This window comes from Procambarus clarkii, chromosome 53, assembly GCF_040958095.1.
Source record: "Procambarus clarkii isolate CNS0578487 chromosome 53, FALCON_Pclarkii_2.0, whole genome shotgun sequence".
NCBI classification, from domain to species: Eukaryota; Metazoa; Arthropoda; class Malacostraca; order Decapoda; family Cambaridae; genus Procambarus; species Procambarus clarkii.
Genome location: NC_091202.1, coordinates 23,133,981 through 23,157,003, shown reverse-complemented (window position 1 = coordinate 23,157,003; position 23,023 = coordinate 23,133,981). Strand labels below are relative to the sequence as shown.

The following is a 23,023-nucleotide window of genomic DNA, read 5'->3' as shown; positions in this document are numbered from 1 at the left end:
CAGAACACGAAGCAATGGATATAAGAACATAAGAACATAAGAACAAAGGTAACTGCAGAAGGCCTATTGGCCCATACGAGGCAGCTCCTATTCTATAACCACCCAATCCCACTCATATACTTGTCCAACCCGTGCTTGAAACAATCGAGGGACCCCACCTCCACAATGTTACGCGGCAATTGGTTCCACAAATCAACAACCCTGTTACTGAACCAGTATTTACCCAAGTCTTTCCTAAATCTAAACTTATCCAATTTATATCCATTGTTTCGTGTTCTGTCCTGTGTTGATACTTTTAATACCCTATTAATATCCCCCCGGTTATGTCCATTCATCCACTTGTAAACCTCTATCATGTCACCCCTAACTCTTCGCCTTTCCAGTGAATGCAACTTAAGCTTTGTTAATCTTTCTTCATATGAAAGATTTCTAATTTGGGGAATTAACTTAGTCATCCTACGCTGGACACGTTCAAGTGAATTTATATCCATTCTATAATATGGCGACCAAAACTGAACTGCATAATCTAAATGGGGCCTAACTAGAGCAAGATATAGCTTGAGAACCACACCAGGTGTCTTGTTACTAACGCTGCGATTAATAAATCCAAGTGTCCGATTTGCCATATTACGAACATTTATGCATTGATCCTTTTGTTTTAAATTCTTACTAATCATAACTCCCAGATCCCTTTCGCAATCCGACTTCGCAATCACAACACCATCTAGCTCGTATCTTGTAACTCTATCATCATTACCTAACCTCAGAACTTTACATTTATCAGCATTAAACTGCATCTGCCAATCCTTTGACCATTTCAAATCGCCTTCAAACGCCATAGCAACTTCTAATTCATTTGACGTTTTGGAGGACGAGTGCTGTGGAGAGACTGTGGATCGCGCAAAAGGGAAAGCAACGAAGAGAAAGGAAGCGCAGGCCCCTCAGAAAGTAAAGGAAGTACCTAAGCAAACATTAGTTGTGGGAGATTCCCAGATAAGGTATTTGGATAGAACGTTTTGTGCTAGAGATAGGTGGAACAGGTTAAGGGTTTGCTATCCCGGAGCTGGCATTGGTGATATTATAAACAACATGAATGATATTATGGCTGGTAATGGGAACAATCCCATTATTTGCATTAGCGTGGGAGGAAATGATGTTGGTCGAGTTAGGAGTGAGGAACTGATTCAGAGGTATAAAACAGCCATAGAGTTAGTTAGGAGCAAGGGAGGAATCCCGATCATATGTGGCATTCTTCCAAGAAAGGGAGTGGGAAATGAATGGATATCGAGGGCACTTGGTGTCAATTGCCGGCTGGAAAGATATTGCAAATCAAATGCAATATCTTTCATAGACAACTGGGAACACTTCTATGGAAGAAATGAAATGTATGCTCGTGATGGGGTGCATCTATCGAGAGCTGGGGTTGTTGCTGTTGCGAACTCGTTAGAAGAAGTGGTTAGAGGTGTTTGTTTGGGTTTAAACTGTTAGTAGATAGAGGTATGGGAATTGATTTGGAGGAAGGAGGTAATAAAAGTATGTGTTTGTGGGAGAAAGGAATTGGCAAAACGATCAGGGAAAGAGAAGGTCCGCAAAATAACAATTCACTTAGGGTATATTACACTAACAGTAGAAGTCTAAGAAATAAAATTAACGAATTAAATGCTCTTGTCTGCACAGAAAAAATAGATATTATTGCACTTACCGAAACGTGGATGAATGTAGAAAATAGAGAACTATTAGCTGAATATCAAATATACGGATTTAAACTATTTCACACAGATAGATATATTAGACGAGGAGGTGGAGTAGCCATATATGTTAGGGACAATTTGAAATGTAGTCTCAAAGAGGGAATCAAAACAGAGCCACACACAGAAACTATTTGGATTGAATTAAACGAAAAAGCTAATAATATTATAATAGGAGTAATATATAGGCCACCAAATTTAGACAGAATGGAAGCAAAGCATCTATGGGATGAAATATCTAGAGCATCTAGATCTAACAGTATTTATGTCATGGGTGACTTTAATTTTAGCGGAATAAACTGGTTGAACAAAACAGGGAATAGTGAAGCAGAAGATTTTCTAGAATTAATTGACGATTGCTTTCTTACGCAACACATTAAGGAACCAACACGGGAAAATAATATTTTAGATTTAGTGTTAACTAACAGGGAAACGCAAATTAATGACATCGAAATAGGGAGTGAGCTAGGGAGCAGTGATCACAAAGAAATCAGATTTAGCATAGAATGGAATAGACCAGTAGGAGAAAATTCTGTTAAAGTGCCAGATTTTCGAAAAGCTGATTTTAATAGCCTAAGAAATTTTTTGGGTCAAATTGATTGGAAAGTCTTGGGTATGGGGTGTGGGCCGGTCTTGGAGCGAGACATGAACCCAGCGATAGGTGACTTAAATGGGGATTTCGATGTGGATTCAATATATAACTTATTTAAGAATATTCTAAACAAAGCACAGGAACGTAGTATACCATACAAATTGAATAGATCGAATACTAATGACCCAAAGTGGATAACAAAGAATTTGAAGAACCTTATAGGTAAAAAGAGAGCTTGGTACAAAAGGATTAAAAATGGGGAGATCACTTTAGAACAGGAATTCGTACAACTGGTTAGAAATGTTAAAAAAGAGATAAGGAAAGCAAAAAGAAACTATGAAGTTCGCATAGCAGGGCAAGCAAAGACAAATCCTAAAGGGTTTTTTCAGTTATATCGTACTAAGACTAGGGAAAGGATAGGTCCATTAAAAACTGAGACAGGTCAAATAACAGATAGTGATGAAGAGATGAGTAGTATTTTTAATAAATATTTTGTATCTGTATTTACTAAAGAGGAACTTAACAATATGCCTTCAGCCGAACAAGTCTATGTGGGTGGGGACGAGGACAGGTTGACGAGTTTAGCAGTTACCAGGGAGGATGTTCTTAAACAAATAGTAAAACTCAAACCAAACAAATCCCCAGGGCCGGATGAAGTGTTTGCCAGGGTGCTTAAAGAATGCAAAGAGGAGCTTTGTGACCCACTGTCAACCATATTTAATAAATCAATAGAGTCAGGCAGAGTGCCAGAGTTTTGGAAAGTTGCTAATGTGATACCAGTTTTTAAGAAAGGAGATAGATCACTTGCGTCTAACTATCGACCAATTAGCCTAACGTCTATTGTGGGAAAGTTACTCGAATCTATAATAGCAAATAAAATTCGTCTTCATCTTGAAAAACATAAATTAATAATTGAGTCGCAACATGGTTTTATAAATGGCCGTTCATGTTTAACAAATTTGTTATCTTTTTATTCTAATATTGTTGAGGCAGTTGATAGTGGTAAGGATTGCGATGTTGTATACCTTGACTTTAGCAAAGCTTTTGATACAGTGCCACATGAAAGACTGATTAAAAAGATAGAGTCTCATGGTATTGGGGGTGCTATATTAAGCTGGATTAGGGCATGGCTATACCAAAGGAAACAGAGAGTTAGTATAAATGGAATCAAGTCAGAGTGGGAAAATGTTGTAAGTGGAGTGCCTCAAGGCTCTGTCCTGGGACCTCTGTTGTTTATAATATATATAAATGATTTAGATTCAGGTTTGAGTAGCAACATTTGCAAATTTGCCGATGATACGAAAATCGGTAGGGAAATTAATTCGGAGGAGGACTCACTATCACTTCAAGTTGATCTAGATAGGGTTTTGAAATGGTCAAAGGATTGGCAGATGCAGTTTAATGCTGATAAATGTAAAGTTCTGAGGTTAGGTAATGATGATAGAGTTACAAGATACGAGCTAGATGGTGTTGTGATTGCGAAGTCGGATTGCGAAAGGGATCTGGGAGTTATGATTAGTAAGAATTTAAAACAAAAGGATCAATGCATAAATGTTCGTAATAAGGCAAATCGGACACTTGGATTTATTAATCGCAGCGTTAGTAACAAGACACCTGGTGTGGTTCTCAAGCTATATCTTGCTCTAGTTAGGCCCCATTTAGATTATGCAGTTCAGTTTTGGTCGCCATATTATAGAATGGATATAAATTCACTTGAACGTGTCCAGCGTAGGATGACTAAGTTAATTCCCCAAATTAGAAATCTTTCATATGAAGAAAGATTAACAAAGCTTAAGTTGCATTCACTGGAAAGGCGAAGAGTTAGGGGTGACATGATAGAGGTTTACAAGTGGATGAATGGACATAACCGGGGGGATATTAATAGGGTATTAAAAGTATCAACACAGGACAGAACACGAAACAATGGGTATAAATTGAATAAGTTTAGATTTAGGAAAGACTTGGGTAAATACTGGTTCAGTAACAGGGTTGTTGATTTGTGGAACCAATTGCCGCGTAACATTGTGGAGGTGGGGTCCCTCGATTGTTTCAAGCACGGGTTGGACAAGTATATGAGTGGGATTGGGTGGTTATAGAATAGGAGCTGCCTCGTATGGGCCAATAGGCCTTCTGCAGTTACCTTTGTTCTTATGTTCTTATGTTCTTAAAACCCTATCTAGATCAACTTGAAGTGATAGTGAGTCCTCCTCCGAATTAATTTCCCTACCGATTTTCGTATCATCGGCAAATTTGCAAATGTTGCTACTCAAACCTGAATCTAAATCATTTATATATATTATAAACAACAGAGGTCCCAGGACAGAGCCTTGAGGCACTCCACTTACAACATTTTCCCACTCTGACTTGATTCCATTTATACTAACTCTCTGTTTCCTTTGGTATAGCCATGCCCTAATCCAGCTTAATATAGCACCCCCAATACCATGAGACTCTATTTTTTTAATATTGAATAGAAGTGTTTGTAGAAAGCCTATTGGTCCATATTTCTTGATGCTTCTATATTGGAGCGGAGTCTTGAGGTGGGTAGAATATAGTTGTGCAATAATTGGCTGTTGATTGCTGGTGTTGACTTCTTGATGTGTAGTGCCTCGCAAACGTCAAGCCGCCTGCTATCGCTGTATCTATCGATGATTTCTGTGTTGTTTACTAGGATTTCTCTGGCGATGGTTTGGTTGTGGGAAGAGATTATATGTTCCTTAATGGAGCCCTGTTGCTTATGCATCGTTAAACGCCTAGAAAGAGATGTTGTTGTCTTGCCTATATACTGGGTTTTTTGGAGCTTACAGTCCCCAAGTGGGCATTTGAAGGCATAGACGACGTTAGTCTCTTTTAAAGCGCTCTGTTTTGTGTCTGGAGAGTTTCTCATGAGTAGGCTGGCCGTTTTTCTGGTTTTATAGTAAATCGTCAGTTGTATCCTCTGATTTTTGTCTGTAGGGATAACGTTTCTATTAACAATATCTTTCAGGACCCTTTCCTCCGTTTTATGAGCTGTGGAAAAGAAGTTCCTGTAAAATAGTCTAATAGGGGGTATAGGTGTTGTGTTAGTTGTCTCTTCCGAGGTTGCATGGCTTTTCACTTTCCTTCTTATGATGTCTTCGACGAAACCATTGGAGAGACAACTAACAGTGTATATTCTTTTCACTGTGCTGACCTTAATTTTCGATGTACATATTTCATTTTTGTACCAATGTGTTCGCAATAGAATGTTCTAGAAGGACATATGTATTAAATGTCATACAAGGATGCGTTAGACCGGCACCAAATAAAGAAACTACGTCGATTACACTCGTCGTGTCAACAATACAATAGTTTTACCACGAAGATACAAGACAATGCCGTTCTCCCAAATAGGCTGTGGCGATTAGAGAAAACGTAAATTTTATGGCAAACAGTTCATACTATCCCCCCAAGTCGATCGGATAAGAATTGAATTTTATAAAAATATTTGTTCGTCAGACTTAAAAATAGGTCACCCGCAGATTTTCAAGTGACCCCCGGCGGACCCAATTTTGGGTTCGCCGGGGAGGAAAGTGTTAAACAATGCTGTTTATTGACTAAATTATTTATTTGCTATTTTTCTGCCGGGGAACTGCCATGTTCCCCCCCCCTTTTATTTTGTATTTTCTCAACACAATTTATACTTTAATCTCAATTAGTATTAAGTTTTAGTCTTAGTGTTTTCCTGCCCGAAACGCTTTGCGTAATAGTGGCTTTAGGTATTGTATGTACTAGCTCTATCTATAAATCCATCAATAAGAACATAAGAATAAAGGTAACTGCAGAAGACCTATTGGTCCATACTTTATTTATTTATTTATTTATTTATGCATATACAAGAATGTACATAAGGAATGTGAGGATACAATTATGGTAATTACAGTCTTGTAAAGCCACTAGCACGCGCAGCGTTTCGAGGCACGTTTCATACGAGGCAGCTCCTATTTATATCCACCCAATCCCACTCATATACATGTCAAACTGTTGGACATGCATGGGAAAGGCATGTGAAAACACGAGGTGCCAGATTTAAGCCGATTGGAAGACAACGAAAGCAGTAAGCCTGATGCCCCACAACAAAACCGAGCCGGTCCCTAAATCCCGATGAATTGGGATGCGCCAATATGCATCCTGGAGGTCCAGGGACACCATCTAAACACCCAGCTCCAAAAGAAGATGGACTTGGGACAAAGTAGTCATCCAAAAAGGAGGGGCAAAAGTCTCAGGGGTTCAGACGGGACAAGTTCAGAATGAACCGTGGCAGTCTCCGTGGTGTAGTAGTAAGACACTCGCCTGGCGTTCCGCGAGCGCTATGTCATGGGTTCGTATCCTGGCCGGGGGGGATTTACTGGGCGCAATTCCTTAACTGTAGCCTCTGTTCAACGCAACAGTAAAATGTGTACTTGGATGAAAAAACGATTCTTCGCGGCGGGGATCGTATTCCAGGGACCTGCCCGAAACGCTACGCGTACTAGTGGCTGTACAAGAATGTAACAACTCTTGTATATATCTCAAACCACAGGTCCGCGCAGTCCTGTTTCGGAACTGGGATTAGGCGGGAAACCCACCTAAGGGAGGATGACGTTTCAACCACGCCCAAGGGAACCCACTCCAAGATGACCTGACAGAGCGCAGGAGAAAAGGCCTGCCAGGTGAGCAACCAACCTAGCGTGCTGCAGCAACCGAAAACGCGCATGCAATGCAGAAGCTGCTTGCACCCAAATATCAAGATCAAAGGATTGGGCGAATTGGAGTACATGCAAGGAACACCACTCACAAGACTCTGGGTCGAAGAAGTCACCGACCCAACAAGCAGCATGACGGAGGTAGAACTGGCGATTGTCATTCTGAGACAAGGGGACAGAGCAACCTTCAAACTCGCATGAAGCGAGGTGGGACCCAGGGGATGCATGCATCGGACCACTGAGCTGAGCTGGTTAATGCAAGCCAAGGCAAGGTACTACTAACCGGCACCCCAAACTACTAAGCGCTGAACCCCTGTGACATGTACACTCACATTCTCTTGTACATTATCATACATTCTCTTGTACATACACTGTACATTCTCTTGGTGGAGGACCACCAAGAGAATATATATATACAAGGATCAACAACGCCAAGGGACAGACCCCCAGCTCTCACCAGGTGGAAAAAAAGAAAACCCTGCAAGAGTATGTCCCTAGGTGGAACTGAGCCGGCCGCTATGTTATGGTGAAAACTAGCTGCACAGTACCCTTCGCCCCTACTAGTGACAAAACTATCTCCTACTCAAGAGGCAAACACTGGTGCAAGAAAGACCTCAGTCGACTCCAAGGGTAAGCAATTATAGAGAAGCAAAAGACCACAGCGGTGGTAAGTCCCAAGCGACTTGTGGAAAGTAACCCCAAGCCACAAGGGCAGTACTTACAGGGCACCTAGGGAAGTTAACCCTAGGTGCATGCAGCCTGAGTACTTGTGATATTACTCCAGGTCCACACACCACCACAGAACGGGACCACACCACAAGGCACAGCACTGAACAACGTCAAGGACCAGAGTCACACGACCACCAGATATCACATCATCTTTAGAACTGGGAGTGGACAGCTGGTGTAGGGGGCCTGGAGCTCCCCCTCCTGGGCAGGGAGGAGCTGTGCAGACACCGGGATGCTCGTTTTAGTCTGGGGAGCTCTGTTCAACAGTTTGCCTTTCAGTAGCAATCTTTTAACCAGATAGGGTTTGTTTTGGGGCACCTACCTTTCTGGGTGTCTGACCTGGTCGATGACAGACATAGAACGCTTCCAACCACACAGGGGTTTCTATACAGGGGCCTCATTGCTCATTGGCCCCTCAGAATGCAGCATTTCATGGACGCCAGGTTCTGGCTCGTGGTCACCGGTAGGCAGAACTCTGATCACTTTGACTGATGCCACGGTATAATACATTCATATCAGCCCGGAGAGCTACAGGCTAATATGTTTTTTTATTATGGTTTAATTTGTAAAAAAAAGATTATTATTATTATTATGATTATTATTATTTTCCTCATTATTATTATTATTTTTCTCATTATTATTATTATTATTATAATAATATTATATATTAGAGTTGTGTAAATAAGCAAACAAACCTGGATCTTCTTTTAGTAAATAATACAATACAACAGTTGCATTTTATTGAGAATATACAGTTCCTCATCCATGGCAAAAAACAAATACTGTACTACTGTACATGTTTTTCCCTATCTACATAAGCCACAAACATCTGAGGCACTTGGCTATTGACTCATTTTTAATGCAGCAGTTCCCTCTGCAAACTTTGATAAGCTCTCTGTACAGGGTATTGTATGCATGGGTAACTTACTGAGACAGCTACTTCAGTACTCCTCACCACACATATAAGTGTACTGCCCACACTAGTGCACTACAAGTGTACTGCCCACACTAGTACACTACAAGTGTACTGCCCACACTAGTACACTACAAGTGTACTGCCCACACTAGTACACTACAAGTGTACTGCCCAGACTAGTACACTACAAGTGTACTGCCCAGACTAGTACACTACAAGTGTACTGCCCACACTAGTGCACTACAAGTGTACTGCCCACACTAGTACACTACAAGTGTACTGCCCACACTAGTGCACTACAAGTGTACTGCCCACACTAGTGCACTACAAGTGTACTGCCCACACTAGTGCACTACAAGTGTACTGCCCAGACTAGTACACTACAAGTGTACTGCCCACACTAGTACACTACAAGTGTACTGCCCAGACTAGTACACTACAAGTGTACTGCCCACACTAGTACACTACAAGTGTACTGCCCAGACTAATACACTACAAGTGTACTGCCCAGACCAGTACACTACAAGTGTACTGCCCAGACTAGTACACTGCAAGTGTACTGCCCAGACTATTTAAGTACTGTGCTGTACATATATTTGAGAATAAAACAATTCATATCAGCAGGGTACCATCTCTTCAACATTAAAAATGTTACATTATAATATGCAGACGATGAGTCACAATAATGTGGCAGAAGATATGAAGACAAAACCACACACTTGAAGATGAGTAGACGACCATGATGCTTTAGTCCGTCCTGGACCATTATCAAGTTGATTGTTGAATTGACTTGAATCAAGTCGATTCAAGTACCACAATCGACTTGATAACGGTCCAGGATGAACCGAAACGTCGTCGTCTCCTCATCTTCTGGGCGTGTGGTTTTGTCTACATTATAATAACTTGCACGAATATAATACACATTATACGAGGCACAGATTAGTCAGCTGATAACTCACAAGTATATAATACACATGCTGTACAAGTCACAGCTTGATCAGCTAATAACTCTCACGTATATAATATGCACAATGCACGAGTCACAGCTTGATCAGCTCATGTTAGATTAATTAAATCAATACACTAATATAATTATATACCTGTAAATATATACGGTACATATATTTTTTTTCAACTGATAAATCATACAGTATCTGAATTAAACATCGCAAGTGCTACCTTTATCAATTTTGCATTCAGTTAAAATTAATCTTGTTCCATGTTCAGTGCTTTAAAAAAATAATGGGTACCTGTGTAAAACTTGAAAGCAATAAATGATATTTTATTTTAGCCTAATGGTGAGAGTGATCAACACAGCCTTTACAGTTCTTTTGATCTCACCGTGAAGGTGCATCCTATAAGCCACAGCAGCATGCACATCACCTTCCAATGGGTAAAATCCACTGTGTCATTCTGACAGGTATCTATCTTGTCACTTGTACCCAGATGAGGCTGGCACTTTAATGTCTCAACAGATTATTAAAGAAGATTAACCTTTACCAGCCCTTAAACTAAGTGTTATCTTTCGAGTGCAAAATCAGTATGTAATTTATTAAAGTGTTTTCCAAAGTCAAACCATATGGGATTTACATAACAGGTAACCAGGCTACTCTGAAAAAATATTATGATCCATAATCTTCTTTGGACAGCTACCGGAGTGCCACTTACAGCCAGAATAGCGTTTCAGTTTGTATTACAGTACTTGAGAAATAATTTGATTGATAAACTGTTGTTGGTCACCTCATGAACCTTATAAATGATCCTGCATGATAGCTTTTTATTCCTTGGACTGTGGGACTAGTAATACGTTATTTCACTTTTAAGTGTTTGAATAATGTGCATCAAAATATGTTTTACCATGTGGTGGGCAGGATAAAAGGGTGAGGTTATGAAGTGTTTCCTTTGCTGCCAACAGATGGAACTGAAATTTGAATATGCAATTATAAAAAAATACCATTTTCTTTGGTATACATATTAAGCTAATGTATAGCCTGTAACAACATAAAAAATGTAAACTGTGTTAATTTAATTAGTATATTTCTGGGGACACCCTTTGTGGTTCCTTGAAGCCACCACCTTGCCTTACCTTGCGGGGTTACCTTGCATTGATTTCGGTGATTAACGTCCCCGCAGCCCGGTCTCTGACCAGGCCTCCTAGTTACTGGACCTGTTAACCAGGCTGCTGTGATTGTTCACAGCCTGATGTGTGTATCACAGCCTGGTTGATCAGGTATCTGTCAACCAGAAACCACCTCTGATGTAGGTGCCATCTACTACATGACATCAGTCGCGGAGTTCTCTGGCCTACTGGGGACCCAGAGCCAGAACCTGGTCTCTTCACAGAGTCGCAGGGAGCTGTGCCATTTATATACAGTACTGTATTAAGTTAATCATTTATGCCACCACCAAGGAAAGCACCCGAAAAGTCAGAGAAAAAAAAAACACAGCTAGCTGCTGTCGATACCCCCATGCTCGTAAATGGCCATAGAAATCCCCAACATGAACAAATGATTTAAAATGTTATAAACCAATGCCTGTTTGTTCACCCCCAACCGTCCCCTCATTTATGGGGAGGGGGGTAGGCCACGGTTCACAGGCCACACTGCTGTCAGTTCGACGAATGATGTACAAACCCGATTCTCTGGGGAAGGGAGGGGTGTCAAGGAGCCACCAGAGCTCGCCCAGAAATTGTCATTTCATTACATTTAATACTTGTTTTTTGGGGGGGAGCCACAGAAAATTACAGAGAGGAAACAAAGTGGGCAAGCTGAACCCTGAATTAAATGTCAGAAGTGCTTCCTGGCTAACAGAGACCAGAAACAACTATCAAAACCTCAGGAGGAATATTAGGAAACAATGTCCCAAGAATTACAAAAGGGTGGTCATGTTATACCTGCCTTAAATACTGGTCATGAAGCACTGACAGCACAATACAATATTTACAACACACTGAGGATCCACAGAACCATATAATAATATCACAGACAACTAAATATGATCAGACTGAAACTTTATATCTCATAAGACTTGGTTTTCCACTTACCAGTTGAATACTCACTATTAATACATTTCTACCATCAACTCACTGTGAGATACATATACACCCATTTTATTGCTTATAAACTTGTTATTTTACTCATAATAAACAGAATTAAACTGTGTGTGTATATATGTAATACATCGCTGCAAGGGCAATACATTGCAATACAACAAGGGCAACATTAATAGTCTATTTTTCCCAAAATTGTTACTGTATTGATAATCATCAGTACTAAAGGGAAAGTTTAACACTAATATTGTTAAAATAATGTTATTGTAGTAGACACTTAATAATATGTGAACATTAAAAGTTAAATGATTATGAGTTATGAAATGGTACAAATAAAATATGAACAATTCTAGTTTTGTTTTTATAATTTTATGAATGTTTATCAAAATAAAAAGAGGTAGGTGAAAATAATAAAATAAAATAAAAATTAATAGATAAACCATAAAGAGGTTGTAATTACTTAAGTGTAGTTACAGGATGAGAGCTATGCTTGTGGTGTCCCGTCTCCCCAGCACTCTTTGTCATATAACACTTTGAAATTACTGACGGTTTTGGCCTCCTCCAAAATATTAAGAAATATTAGGTTTTGTGTCCTCTAAGAGCTGCTACCTCGTAAGGTATCTTGCCTTCGGGTAGAACATTGGCTTTGGTTTCTGCAGTTTGCTAATGTGCCTTTGTGTCTCGCTCACTCACGGAGCTATCTTACCTGACAATTGTTTTCCCATTTGTCAGGTTTGCTAATACTTTACTTTACAATACGTCTTAGCGTTTTTCCTGCCCGAAACGCTTTGCATAATAGTGGCTTTAGGCATTGTATGTACTAGCTCTATCTCTAAATCCATCAACTTTTGTATCTTACCTTGTATGTATGTACCTTACCTGAATAAAAATTTATTATTATATTTATTTATTTATACAATTGTGCCTTTATGAGCATTCTACTTTCTGGTGGAATTTCCTCTTGGTCTGGGTTGATTTAATATCTGAAGCTCCCTGTGTCTGAGTGCAGCAGATTCTGTCTCTGGTTTCAAGTAGGTTTTTTATGACTTGCACCGATATGGTGTGACGTGATGCATGTAGAGTTATCCAGGTGGCAGGCTTCAGACAGCCACTGAGGGATCCCCTCACAGAAAACGTACAGAAACAAAATATTTGACTAAAGTAACATAGATCGCACAGATCCCCAACCCAGATCACAGTACGAAAAAGATGCTTGGAAGCCAGAGCATGAGTTCTAAGCTAAACCTAACTAAATCCTGTCTAACCCTAATTTAAGAAAGGGATATGAATGTCTGTGACTGAAAAAATGCAACCTCAAATTACATGGCCAAGGTGTAAGTTTGGGGGTAAACTGAATGAAACCAGACCCCAGGTGTCATAGCAACAGACTGCCTGTGCACAACACAAATATTCACACCCAAATCAAAGTCCCAAGGTGTACATAACATGAGCCCACTGCACAACAAAATAGTTTCTAAGGGTGAACACAATTCACTCAACTGAATTTGGTCTCCACCTACCCAACTGGCATGAAGACGAGTCCAAAAGAATACGGGGAAGATAGTCAGGGAAGCCTGTTTTAGTGCTAGTGATGTCACATGGCAGGCCAACTGATAGCTGAAAAGACTCTACTTGCCAGTTCCTAGACTTGTAGACTTTATTCTGTACTGGATTATTTCTCAGGCCCCCTCCCTAGCACCAGTATGACCTAGCCGGGATATCTGATAGGATCCTTGTTCAGCTAGTGCACAACACTGACTTGCCTTGATTGTACACGATCCTATCCATGAGACCAGAAGGATAATGCCTTATGGACTAACCAAATGTGATAGCTTAAAACATTATCATCATATTTTGTGTCACATGTGGAATATAAACAAGTGTAGTTTGTAAAATATTAGGATGTAATATACTGCTTGTACAATTCAGCCCATTCCAGCAATGTGAATAATAATTTTTGTAAGCAAATCAAAATTTGTCTTCTGTTTTAAAAAGTTATAATGTGCTATCTGCTGCATTTACATTCATAAAACATCAAAATTTTTGGATAATCTCTTAAATAAGTCTCCTATGTTTGCATTCAGAAAATATGGCACATCCACTACTAAACAAGAAAATAGGGAGAGAGAGGAGGAGGAGAAGGGGACACAAATGTTATCTGACAATAAATGACCAGCAGAAGTAATTTGTATGTAAAATATGTTGTTTGTGGCTATGGCACGATGGGATGGGATGTGTCCTCAACATACTCAATCCCAAATATATCCCACTATAATCTTCACCTATTTTTGGGGGAAGCCCCATTGGCTCCCCGGAGCTATCCAGGCTGATATTGCTAATGTCAGACTTTGGCATCAGTCATGTGTATGGAGTTCTTTAGGCCTACTGGGGACCATGAGCCAGAACATGGCCCCCTCAGAGAGGTACGAGGAGCAATGGCCAATAGAAACCCCCATGTGGTTGGAAGCATTCTATGTCTGCCATCGACTGGGTCAGGCACCCAGAAAGGTAAGCATCCCAAAACAAACCCCCTATTCTTGTTAAGAAATTGCTACTGAGAGCCAAAGTAGTGGACAGAACTCCCAAAATAACAACGAGCTAACAAGCATGACATCACGTTGCCATCTGAGCAGCTCCCTTCTACCCGGGAGGGGGAAAGGGGAGCTCCAGACCCCTCGCACCAGCTACCCGAGGCCCGTTCTGAGGCTGATGAGCTAGGCAGAGGTCGTGTGCTCTGGATCCAGACTTGGTTTCAGCTCTTATGCCATGTGGCGTGGTGGCTGTCTTATAGGGGGTGTGTGAGCCAGGAGTAATTCTTCAGTACTCAGGCAGCATGCGCCTAGGATTCCCTTCCCTAGGTGCCCGGTAAGTACTGCCCTTGGGGCTTGGGGCCACCTTCCACAAGTTCCTTGGGTTCTGCCTCTGCTTGGCAGTTTACTGCTCAGTTTTCGGCCGCCCTTTGTGTGCTAGGGTGTTCTGACTCCCTTGTTCGCCTTAGGGTAGGGAGCAGTTTGCACTGGTAAGGGGCGCAGAGTACTGCGCAGCTTGTTTTCAGCAATCATAGCGGCTGGCTCTGTTCCACCTGGGTACGCTATCCTCTTGCGGGGTTTTCTTTTTTCTTTTTGTTGCTTGCCTGGTGGGGGGGGGGGGGGTGGTCTGCCTTGGTTATTGCCCCCTGTGTACTGAGTACTCTTCTCTATTTCGGTGGTACCCCCTACTTGGTCCCCGTGAGTGTACATGTCCCGCAGGTTCAGTTCTTATAAAGTTGTTTGGTAGACTTGGGCGCCGGTTAGCAGTACCCTGCCTGGACTTCCCTGAGTGTGAGTTCCGTCTCAGGATCCTGGGAATCCCCATGGGGCCTGTGGATCTGATGGATGTGACCCCTGAGTCCCCCCCTCGCTTTGTGTGAGTTTGAGAGTTGCTCTGTCCCTTTGTCTCGGGGTGACTCTCACTGTTTTTGCCTCCGTCTGCTGCCTGTTGGGTCGGTGGCACCTTTAACCCAGAGTCCTGCGAGTTTTGTTGCTTGTTTGTGACTCAGTTACCCAGTCCTATGCTGACTATACGGGTGCAGGCAGCACAAGCATTGCACGTTGGGTTCAGGTGGTTGCAACGCACTAGGTTGTTTGCTCCCCGGAAGCCCTGAGGCTACCCCGTTTTGGTTGATGTGACCGTGGCTTGGGGGTGTTGGTCGCTTCGGTTTTGTTTCCGTCCGCGCCCCCTTGTCTTTCCCCTGTTGTGATTTAGTCTGGTCGCCCCTCTTCCTCCCTGCATCCGGATCCGCACTGTCTGTGGGTTCGGGATCGGGGAAGGGGTTTCGATGGTCTTAGACTCGGGCGGTCTCAAGGATTTTCCCTTCCGGGGTAGCGATGGAGGCATTCGAGCCTGTTCTTCCAGTCGTGATGTATGGGTCTGCCAGTGGGCTCCTTTCGTAAGTATTTCTCCGGCTGCTCCGTCTTTTTCTTGTGAGGCTGGGGCTTTGGGGGGACGGCTCAGCCCTGGGTCCTGCGTGGAGGTTCCCGGAGCTGGGGAGGGGTTGACTTGGGGACCCTGGGCCCTGTTGAACCATGCCAGGGTTTTTCTACCTTCTGAGTGGGGCTTGCGGTTACGGGGAGTGGGGTGTTTCCTTTCTCCCCCTCTGCATACGAGTTGTTCGGTGTCAGACCCTCCCCGGGTTCGGTTCGTTGTCCCTTCAAGTCTGTCGGTTCCGTCCTGTCGGTCGGTACTCTTCTCCGTTTTCTCACCCTTCTTCTCTGGGACATGAATTCTCTGTCATGTTGAAGTCGTGTTCCCCTCATATCAGGGTCCTGCATGACCTTTGGTCTCGGGTGCAACTCGGCCTTTATGAGCCTTCGTGATTTTGTGCTTGCTTCTGTAGGATCTCGAAGGTTCGGGAAGGTCTTCGATACTTTCTGTATTATTGGAACGTTTGTCGTCTTCCGGTGAGGCTTACCTCCATTCCTTTTTTGGACTCGTTGGTCCTCTTCTGTGCTTCTTCTTGGTTTTCGGTACTATCTCATTCTTTTGTACTGTAATTATATTCTCTCCGTGCTCTGTCTCAGCATTGATAATATTCCTTAAATACTCCTAGTTGGCGCCCTCCCCACTGGGTGGGTTGTGCAGTTCGGACCTCATGAGTCCTGTGCATGTGCCGTGGGAGTTTGTTTTGTTTATGGACGGTGTACACAAGTGTTGGTGTTCCGCATGTTTTTTCTCTCGCGTGATTCCCCCGCTCTCGCTCCTCTTCTCTCTTCAGTCTAAGCCCCGTAGATACTAGGGGTGTTCTGGATTACAAATACGTGGAGGATGCCTAGTTCTTTCCTCAGCATATGCGGGAGTGTGGCGTCGCATCCGCCTCTACCCTACTCTTCTCCTGCACATGCAGCTTTAGCCTTCTTGCACTAGCGATTCTCCCGGAACATTCTCGGCTACAATGTGTTGTGACATGATAGTGCCTACGCTCTGCAGGTGAGCTTATGCGGTCTGGCGAGACGCCAGACCGCATAAGCTCATCTGCTGATGCTTTCAAACCAGCACCTTTCGGCCAGGTGCTGGTTTGTGGTTTTTGGATGAGTGTTAGGGATTGCTTGTGGCGTTTTGTTTGGCCATTTGCATGCTTCTTCCCGTGACCTTCCTTGTCCGTCTGTGTTATTTGTTACATGGTGGGGCACGGTCCCATCTTTCGAGTTCTTTCTTCAGTCTTTCCGTGCCTGGGTCTTTTCTTGCCTCATGACACTCATTCCTTGACCGTCGTACAGTGCCTGGCTGAGCCCTTCCATATACATTGGATTCTCTGTGTGTAGTAGGTTTTGTCCATTTCCTTCCCGATTGCTGCCTGTCTTCTTCTTTCCTCATATTGCTCCTACACTCTTGTCTCTAGCTGCTGGTGCTTGGATTGTCTTTCTGGTCTTTTTCTTGCATTTTTCCATTTTTCTAAATTCTCTACTACACATTGTTGTGTGTTTTCGTATGTGCTTCTTGGCTCTACTAATGTTCGTGCTAGGTTGGACTTTGTCCATGTTCAGTTCTTTGCTTTTGCACTGCCCCTGTGTTGGGTTATGGTCCTGAGTTTTCATCTTCTCCTAGTTTGGCACTTCCAGCTTCTGGATTGCCCTGTATGCTGGTGGATGTGGCTTCGGTTCCTCCTCTCCTGCCCCTACAGTTTCTTTCCGTTGGGCCGGGAGGTGCTAGGTTTGAGGCCCTGGCTCCGGCATTTTTCTATGTGTTCACTTTCGAGCGGTGCATTTTTGTTTTCGTGCTGTTCACGTCCTGATTAGTTCTTCTCATACCTTCCTCGGCATCGCGTGCTTCGTTCTGCCCTGCTGGGACTGCGTTCGCCGCTCTGGCGGGAAGTGGCGTTCCTGTTTTTGCTTTGCATTTCGGCTCGCGGTGCTCACTTCCTCGTTGGCCTCGACCTGGGCCCTGGCTTTTCGTTGCAATTTTGTCCTTGCTGTTTGCGGCATCTGCGGTTTGGCGTTTTTCTGCTGGCGTCCTCTAATTGTCATCCGTTGTCAGACTTGTTGGTCCTTCTGGGGTCCCAGGACAGGACGTGTCTGCTCACCCGGGTTGGTTCTTTCCCGGCTTGCTGGGTTTGGGTTCCTGGTTTCCTGGTTTTATCTACCAGTTGGCGCATTCCTGATCTCGCTGTGTCACTTCTTACGAGTCTTGCTTTGGAACCACAGTGTCTCCGATCACCTGACGAGCTCGCTAGCATTGGGAAGTTTGCTGTACGGCAGACATTCCATCTGGTTCCTTGCCGGCTTGGGTTTCCGGCTCTGCTTACTCGGTGTTCGCACCCAAGGTTTTCCCGCGGCTCCGCTTCTTCCCATGCTCAGTTAGTCCATGCCAGGCCTTCGGTTCTGCCTCTCGCCTCTCACCATCTGTTGGTGTTCAGGTGGTTTCGTTGATGGTGTCCCACCTGCATGCTTCGTCTCCGCAGCAGTGTGGGGTTTTTGGCGGGTCTTCCTTTTTCTTTTTGTCCCTTCGTAGGTTTGCTGCGTTTTGTTGGCGTGGTCTTGTCCTTCTCTTGTGGAGAGTTCCGGACCATCATCTTGTCACATACTGTACTGTCACCTTGTCTCGTGCGGTGCTGACGGAGCTGCTCTGGGTTGCTTCAGTTTTGGTGTTCCCTCTGCATCAATTCGCGAGATGTCTCTGGCGTAGTTCACCTCCAGCCTATTCTTGCACCTCTTGAGCTGTCCGGGTTCTTGGATTGGGTGCTCTTTTTCTCTTCTCCTCGGTTTGTTGTGGCCCTTTCGGATTGTTTTCTGAGGCTCTTTTCTTGTTGGTGTTGGCTTCTGGGGGGTTGGGTCGGGGTGCTTCATGCTCTCCTCTGGCACCAGGGTTCTGCTCTTTTAGTTCTCTTGATAGGTTTGTTTGCTTGCAGCCATCTCTTTTTCTGGCAAAGACTGACACGGCTGCTTTCCGGAGGGGTCCTTGGCTTGTTGATGCTTGGTTGGTCAGGCCAGGGGTGCATCATGTGTTTTGTTCGGTTGCGGCGCTTCGCCGTTCTTTGTGTACCACGGCTGCCGAGACTCGGGTCATGCTTTGGGTTGCTCCGGTTTCTCTTCTTCCCTGTTCCAGGGTGCGGTTCTCTTGGGTCGTCCACGGGGTGGTTCGGTCCAGCCAGCCTGCAGTCTTTCCAACTGCCCACAACGTTCATAGGTTGGCTATGTGTTCCTTCGTTGGTGTTCCTGGGCCTTGTCAGGCCGATGTGGCCCTGGGTTGGCGATTGCAGCCTTTTGTCTCCGCTTCGCGTTGGGGAGCGAGCGACGACCATCTCCCGGGTTAGGTCTCCCTTGTTTTCGTCTTTTGGTAGGTAGCTCTGGGGAGCCGACGGGGCTCCCCCCAGAAAACCAGAATTGAATGTAATGAAATGCCATTTTCTGGGTGAGACCCGGAGGCTCCCCAGCAACCCTTTCTCCCTCCGATCAGCGTTTTTTCGCGTGTTTTGATATCCAGCCTCAGAACTGGGGTCTTAGGTAGCTGGCACGAGGAGTCTGGAGCTCCCCCTTCCCCCTTCCTGGGAGGGAGGAGCTGCGCAGACAGCGGCGTGGCGACATGGTGACGTCATGCTCGTTAACTCGATTTTATTTTGGGAGTTCTGTCCACTAGTTCGGCTCTCAGTAGCAATTTCTTAACCAGAATATGGGTATGTTTCGGGATGCTTACCTTTCTGGGTACCTGACCAGGTCGATGGCAGACATAGAATGCTTCCAACCACATGGGAGTTTCTACTGGCCATTGCTCCTCGTGCCTCTCTGAGAGGACCAGGTTCTGGTTCGTGGTCCCTAGTAGGGCCTAAAGAACTCTATACACATGACTAATGCCAAAGCCTGACATTAGCAAATCAGCCCAGATAGCTCTGGGGAGCCTCCGGGTCTCACCCAGAAAATGGCGTTTCATTACATTCAACGCTGGTTTTTTACCCTGATCTTTCCTAACTTGTTGTCATTTGTCATCCCCAGTGACCTGTAGTTGAACATCACTTTTGGTGGCCTGTAAGCCTATGTTATCTCTCCTTGCCTGTAGGCCTATGCCATCTCTCCTGGCCTGTAGACCTGTGTTATCTCTCCTGGCCTATAGGCCTATGTCATCTCTCCTGGCCTATAGGCCTATGTCATCTCTAGTGATTTGTAGTCAAATATATTTCTAGTGGCCTGTAGTCCTAAGTCATTTATTATAACCCAGAGGCTTATGTCATATCTCTTGGCCTGTAGGCCTATGTCATATCTCTTGGCCTATAGGCCTATGTCATCTCCCTTTGCCTATAGGCCTATGTCATGTCTGATCTGTAGTGCTTCAACACTACCTACATTTCCATAATAACTAATTTTTGTTATCATAAACACAAAATATAATGAATGATATGAATATTATTAGTACAAATAAAGAGCTGAATGATACAAATCTTTGTTATTTGCTGCTGGAGAACACTTACAAATGACTGAAGAAAACCCATGATTCCTTTACCCCCCAAACGCTTCAACACTAGCACACACAATAAAAATATTTCTAAGTTATACAGTACTCACAAATTTCTTAACTGCATGGACACTTGAATCATTGTCTTTATTGACAAATGTTACCTCACAAGAGCCCTGAGCCACACTTGGATTTAGTATATTTCCAAAGAGCATGACAGCTAGAAAAATGAGTGACATTTATACTTTATGACATCACATATAATTGACAAATATATGTTTGTACTATTCTTTAAATAATTTGATACAGTCTTAAACTTCTAATTAATTGCAATACGCTACTGGACACTGTTTAGAAAATCAACTGATCAATGTTCAGTACTACAGTATTTCAGCAATTCAAAAACAAAGGTTATTACCGTAAAGAATATTATACATTTCTAAAATTTCATGTACAAGTCTCATTACCCACACAAAATAAATTATATTTCGGCAATATATTAATATATTATATTATAATATATTATTATATTATATTTCAGCAATATATTAAAATGTTATGGTATATTCAAATATAAGATCTAATAGCATTAGAAGATCATCAATATCTTCAGGTACAGTAAAAACATATATATAATCTTCAGTTTGGAAAATATAAGAGCTCACTAGTGATGATCATCTCAAGCATAGAACAGCTTTACACAAGTCTACATCAGCATCTCATCTACTCGGGAGCAGACTATGGGTCTCACACACACACACTGGTGATTTGGGAAAGTAATTGCTGACACTTCTCAGTCATCTGTGAACTTTCAGGATAAATACCATTTCAATAACTGATTTGCAAATATTGATTCATGAGACCATTTTCTGCATTCAGTTCAATTATTAACCTTAAGAAAGCTCAAATCCTGTGTTACTTGTAATAGCATAACGTAATTTATCTCTAAGAGTGCTCTTTCGCTGGTAATTTGGTAGTTTAAGCAGGTTAAAGCATGTAGATGAGGTGGGAAGGCGGTTCACAGGATCACGTTTGCGTATAGCAAAGAAACCACGGATAACACTTCCAATGGTATCACCTGAAACAATTTTAGAGTGGTTGGTCACATGTTGTGCAACATAAAAGATGAAGTACTGTATTCTAATACAGTAGTTGATTTGTCTATCACATGTACTGTACAGTGAAGACACTCGGTTGATTAATATTCTGACAGAAATAATTTGTCTACAACTCTAATGGCAAATCATTAGCATTGAATAAATACAATAAAACCAGCAATGAATGTAGAAGAAATATTTTTTCAAGCAGGACCCTCAGTAGCTTCCCGAGCTACACACACTGGTATACTGTATATGTATCAGTACAGTACCTCAGTATCATACCAGGCTCTACCGATTCACAGGCTCCTACCAGAGACCAGTACCAGAATCTGGTCCACTCAGCAGAGGATTGTAGGATCATTACAGTAAAAAAAAAAAAAAAACTTTAAACTCATTTGGGGGGGTGGGAGAGGCAGCTCCTGGTAAGTGCGTCTCCACCATCAGTTCTATGGTAGATATAACCAATCCCTGATGACCCGAAGGGAGGGAGGATGGAGCCACTGAGGTTCGCCCAGAAATTGATGTTTCATTACATTCAATACTGGTTTTCTGGGAAGTGTCTCTTGTGGCTCCCTAAATCTAACTACCTGCAGAGAGGGAAACAAAAGGGCACCTACCTGGGATGAGGGAGCACTGCTGGAACTAAGATGAAGACAAGACTCCAGGCCAAAAGTCACCACCCAAAACCACACAATGACACCAGGGCCCCTGACACAATGACACCAGGGCCCCTGACACAATGACACCAGGGCCCCTGACACAATGACACCAGGGCCCCTGACACAATGACACCAGGGCCCCTGACACAATGACACCAGGGCCCCTGACACAATGACACCAGGGCCCCTGACACAATGACACCAGGGCCCCTGACACAATGACACCAGGGCCCCTGACACAATGACACCAGGGCCCCTGACACAATGACACCAGGGCCCCTGACACAATGACACCAGGGCCCCTGACACAATGACACCAGGGCCCCTGACACAATGACACCAGGGCCCCTGACACAATGACACCAGGGCCCCTGACACAATGACACCAGGGCCCCTGACACAATGACACCAGGGCCCCTGACACAATGACACCAGGGCCCCTGACACAATGACACCAGGGCCCCTGACACAATGACAAGATACCAAGCTGCCAGAACCCTGTCCAGCCTCCAAAACAACTGTGCCTGAATATCAACCTCTTCACGAACACAGCCAAGAGAGTGGCATATTTCCAAACATCATGGGTGTGAGGGTAGACCACAGTCTGGCTAGACTTAAAAACACTGGATGACCTGAGAAAGACGAGCCTCGGAACAGGGGGTCAAGGTAAGAGGATCAACCCACAAAGAATCCACAAAGGCAGAATCTGTGGCACAAAGGTAGTGGTGCACAGCTGTCACCAGACACAACACACACTGCACCAAGCATCAATAATCAAAGGACAACTTCAGAAGCTAATCAACTCATCCATTGCCAGAATAGAAGAAGTTGACTGAGAAGAACAAACTGCCTACCATTGACAAAAGAACAAAATCCTTGCCAATGGAGGAGAGCATAAAGCTCACCCACTCAACACCCAGAAGCAAAACAAACCAAAGACCAGGACTTGAAAACCAACCAAGGATTGTAGGGGGACATTATAAACTGAGGAAAAGACAAATGAAACAACACTGTCCAGAGACCAAGCAGTCTCAGGCAGCATGTGAGTAAGCCAGAGATAAAAGAATGCATGAGAAAGCTTGCAAAACAGGCTGAGATACAGTAGT

General features: G+C 43.4%; 1 protein-coding gene across 2 annotated transcripts in view; it reads right to left on the bottom strand.

Moving 5' to 3' along the window:
* Nucleotides 1-8,498: 8,498 nt before the first annotated feature.
* Nucleotides 8,499-23,023, bottom strand: part of LOC123767073 (ubiquitin-protein ligase E3B) — a 79,173-nt gene continuing 64,648 nt past the window's right edge. For both annotated transcript variants that reach the window (XM_069304790.1, XM_069304791.1), the window contains exon 20: nt 8,499-21,236. In XM_069304790.1, the coding sequence (XP_069160891.1) occupies nt 21,052-21,236 (185 nt within the window). In that variant the 3' untranslated portion in view covers nt 8,499-21,051. The remainder of the gene's footprint in view (nt 21,237-23,023) is intronic.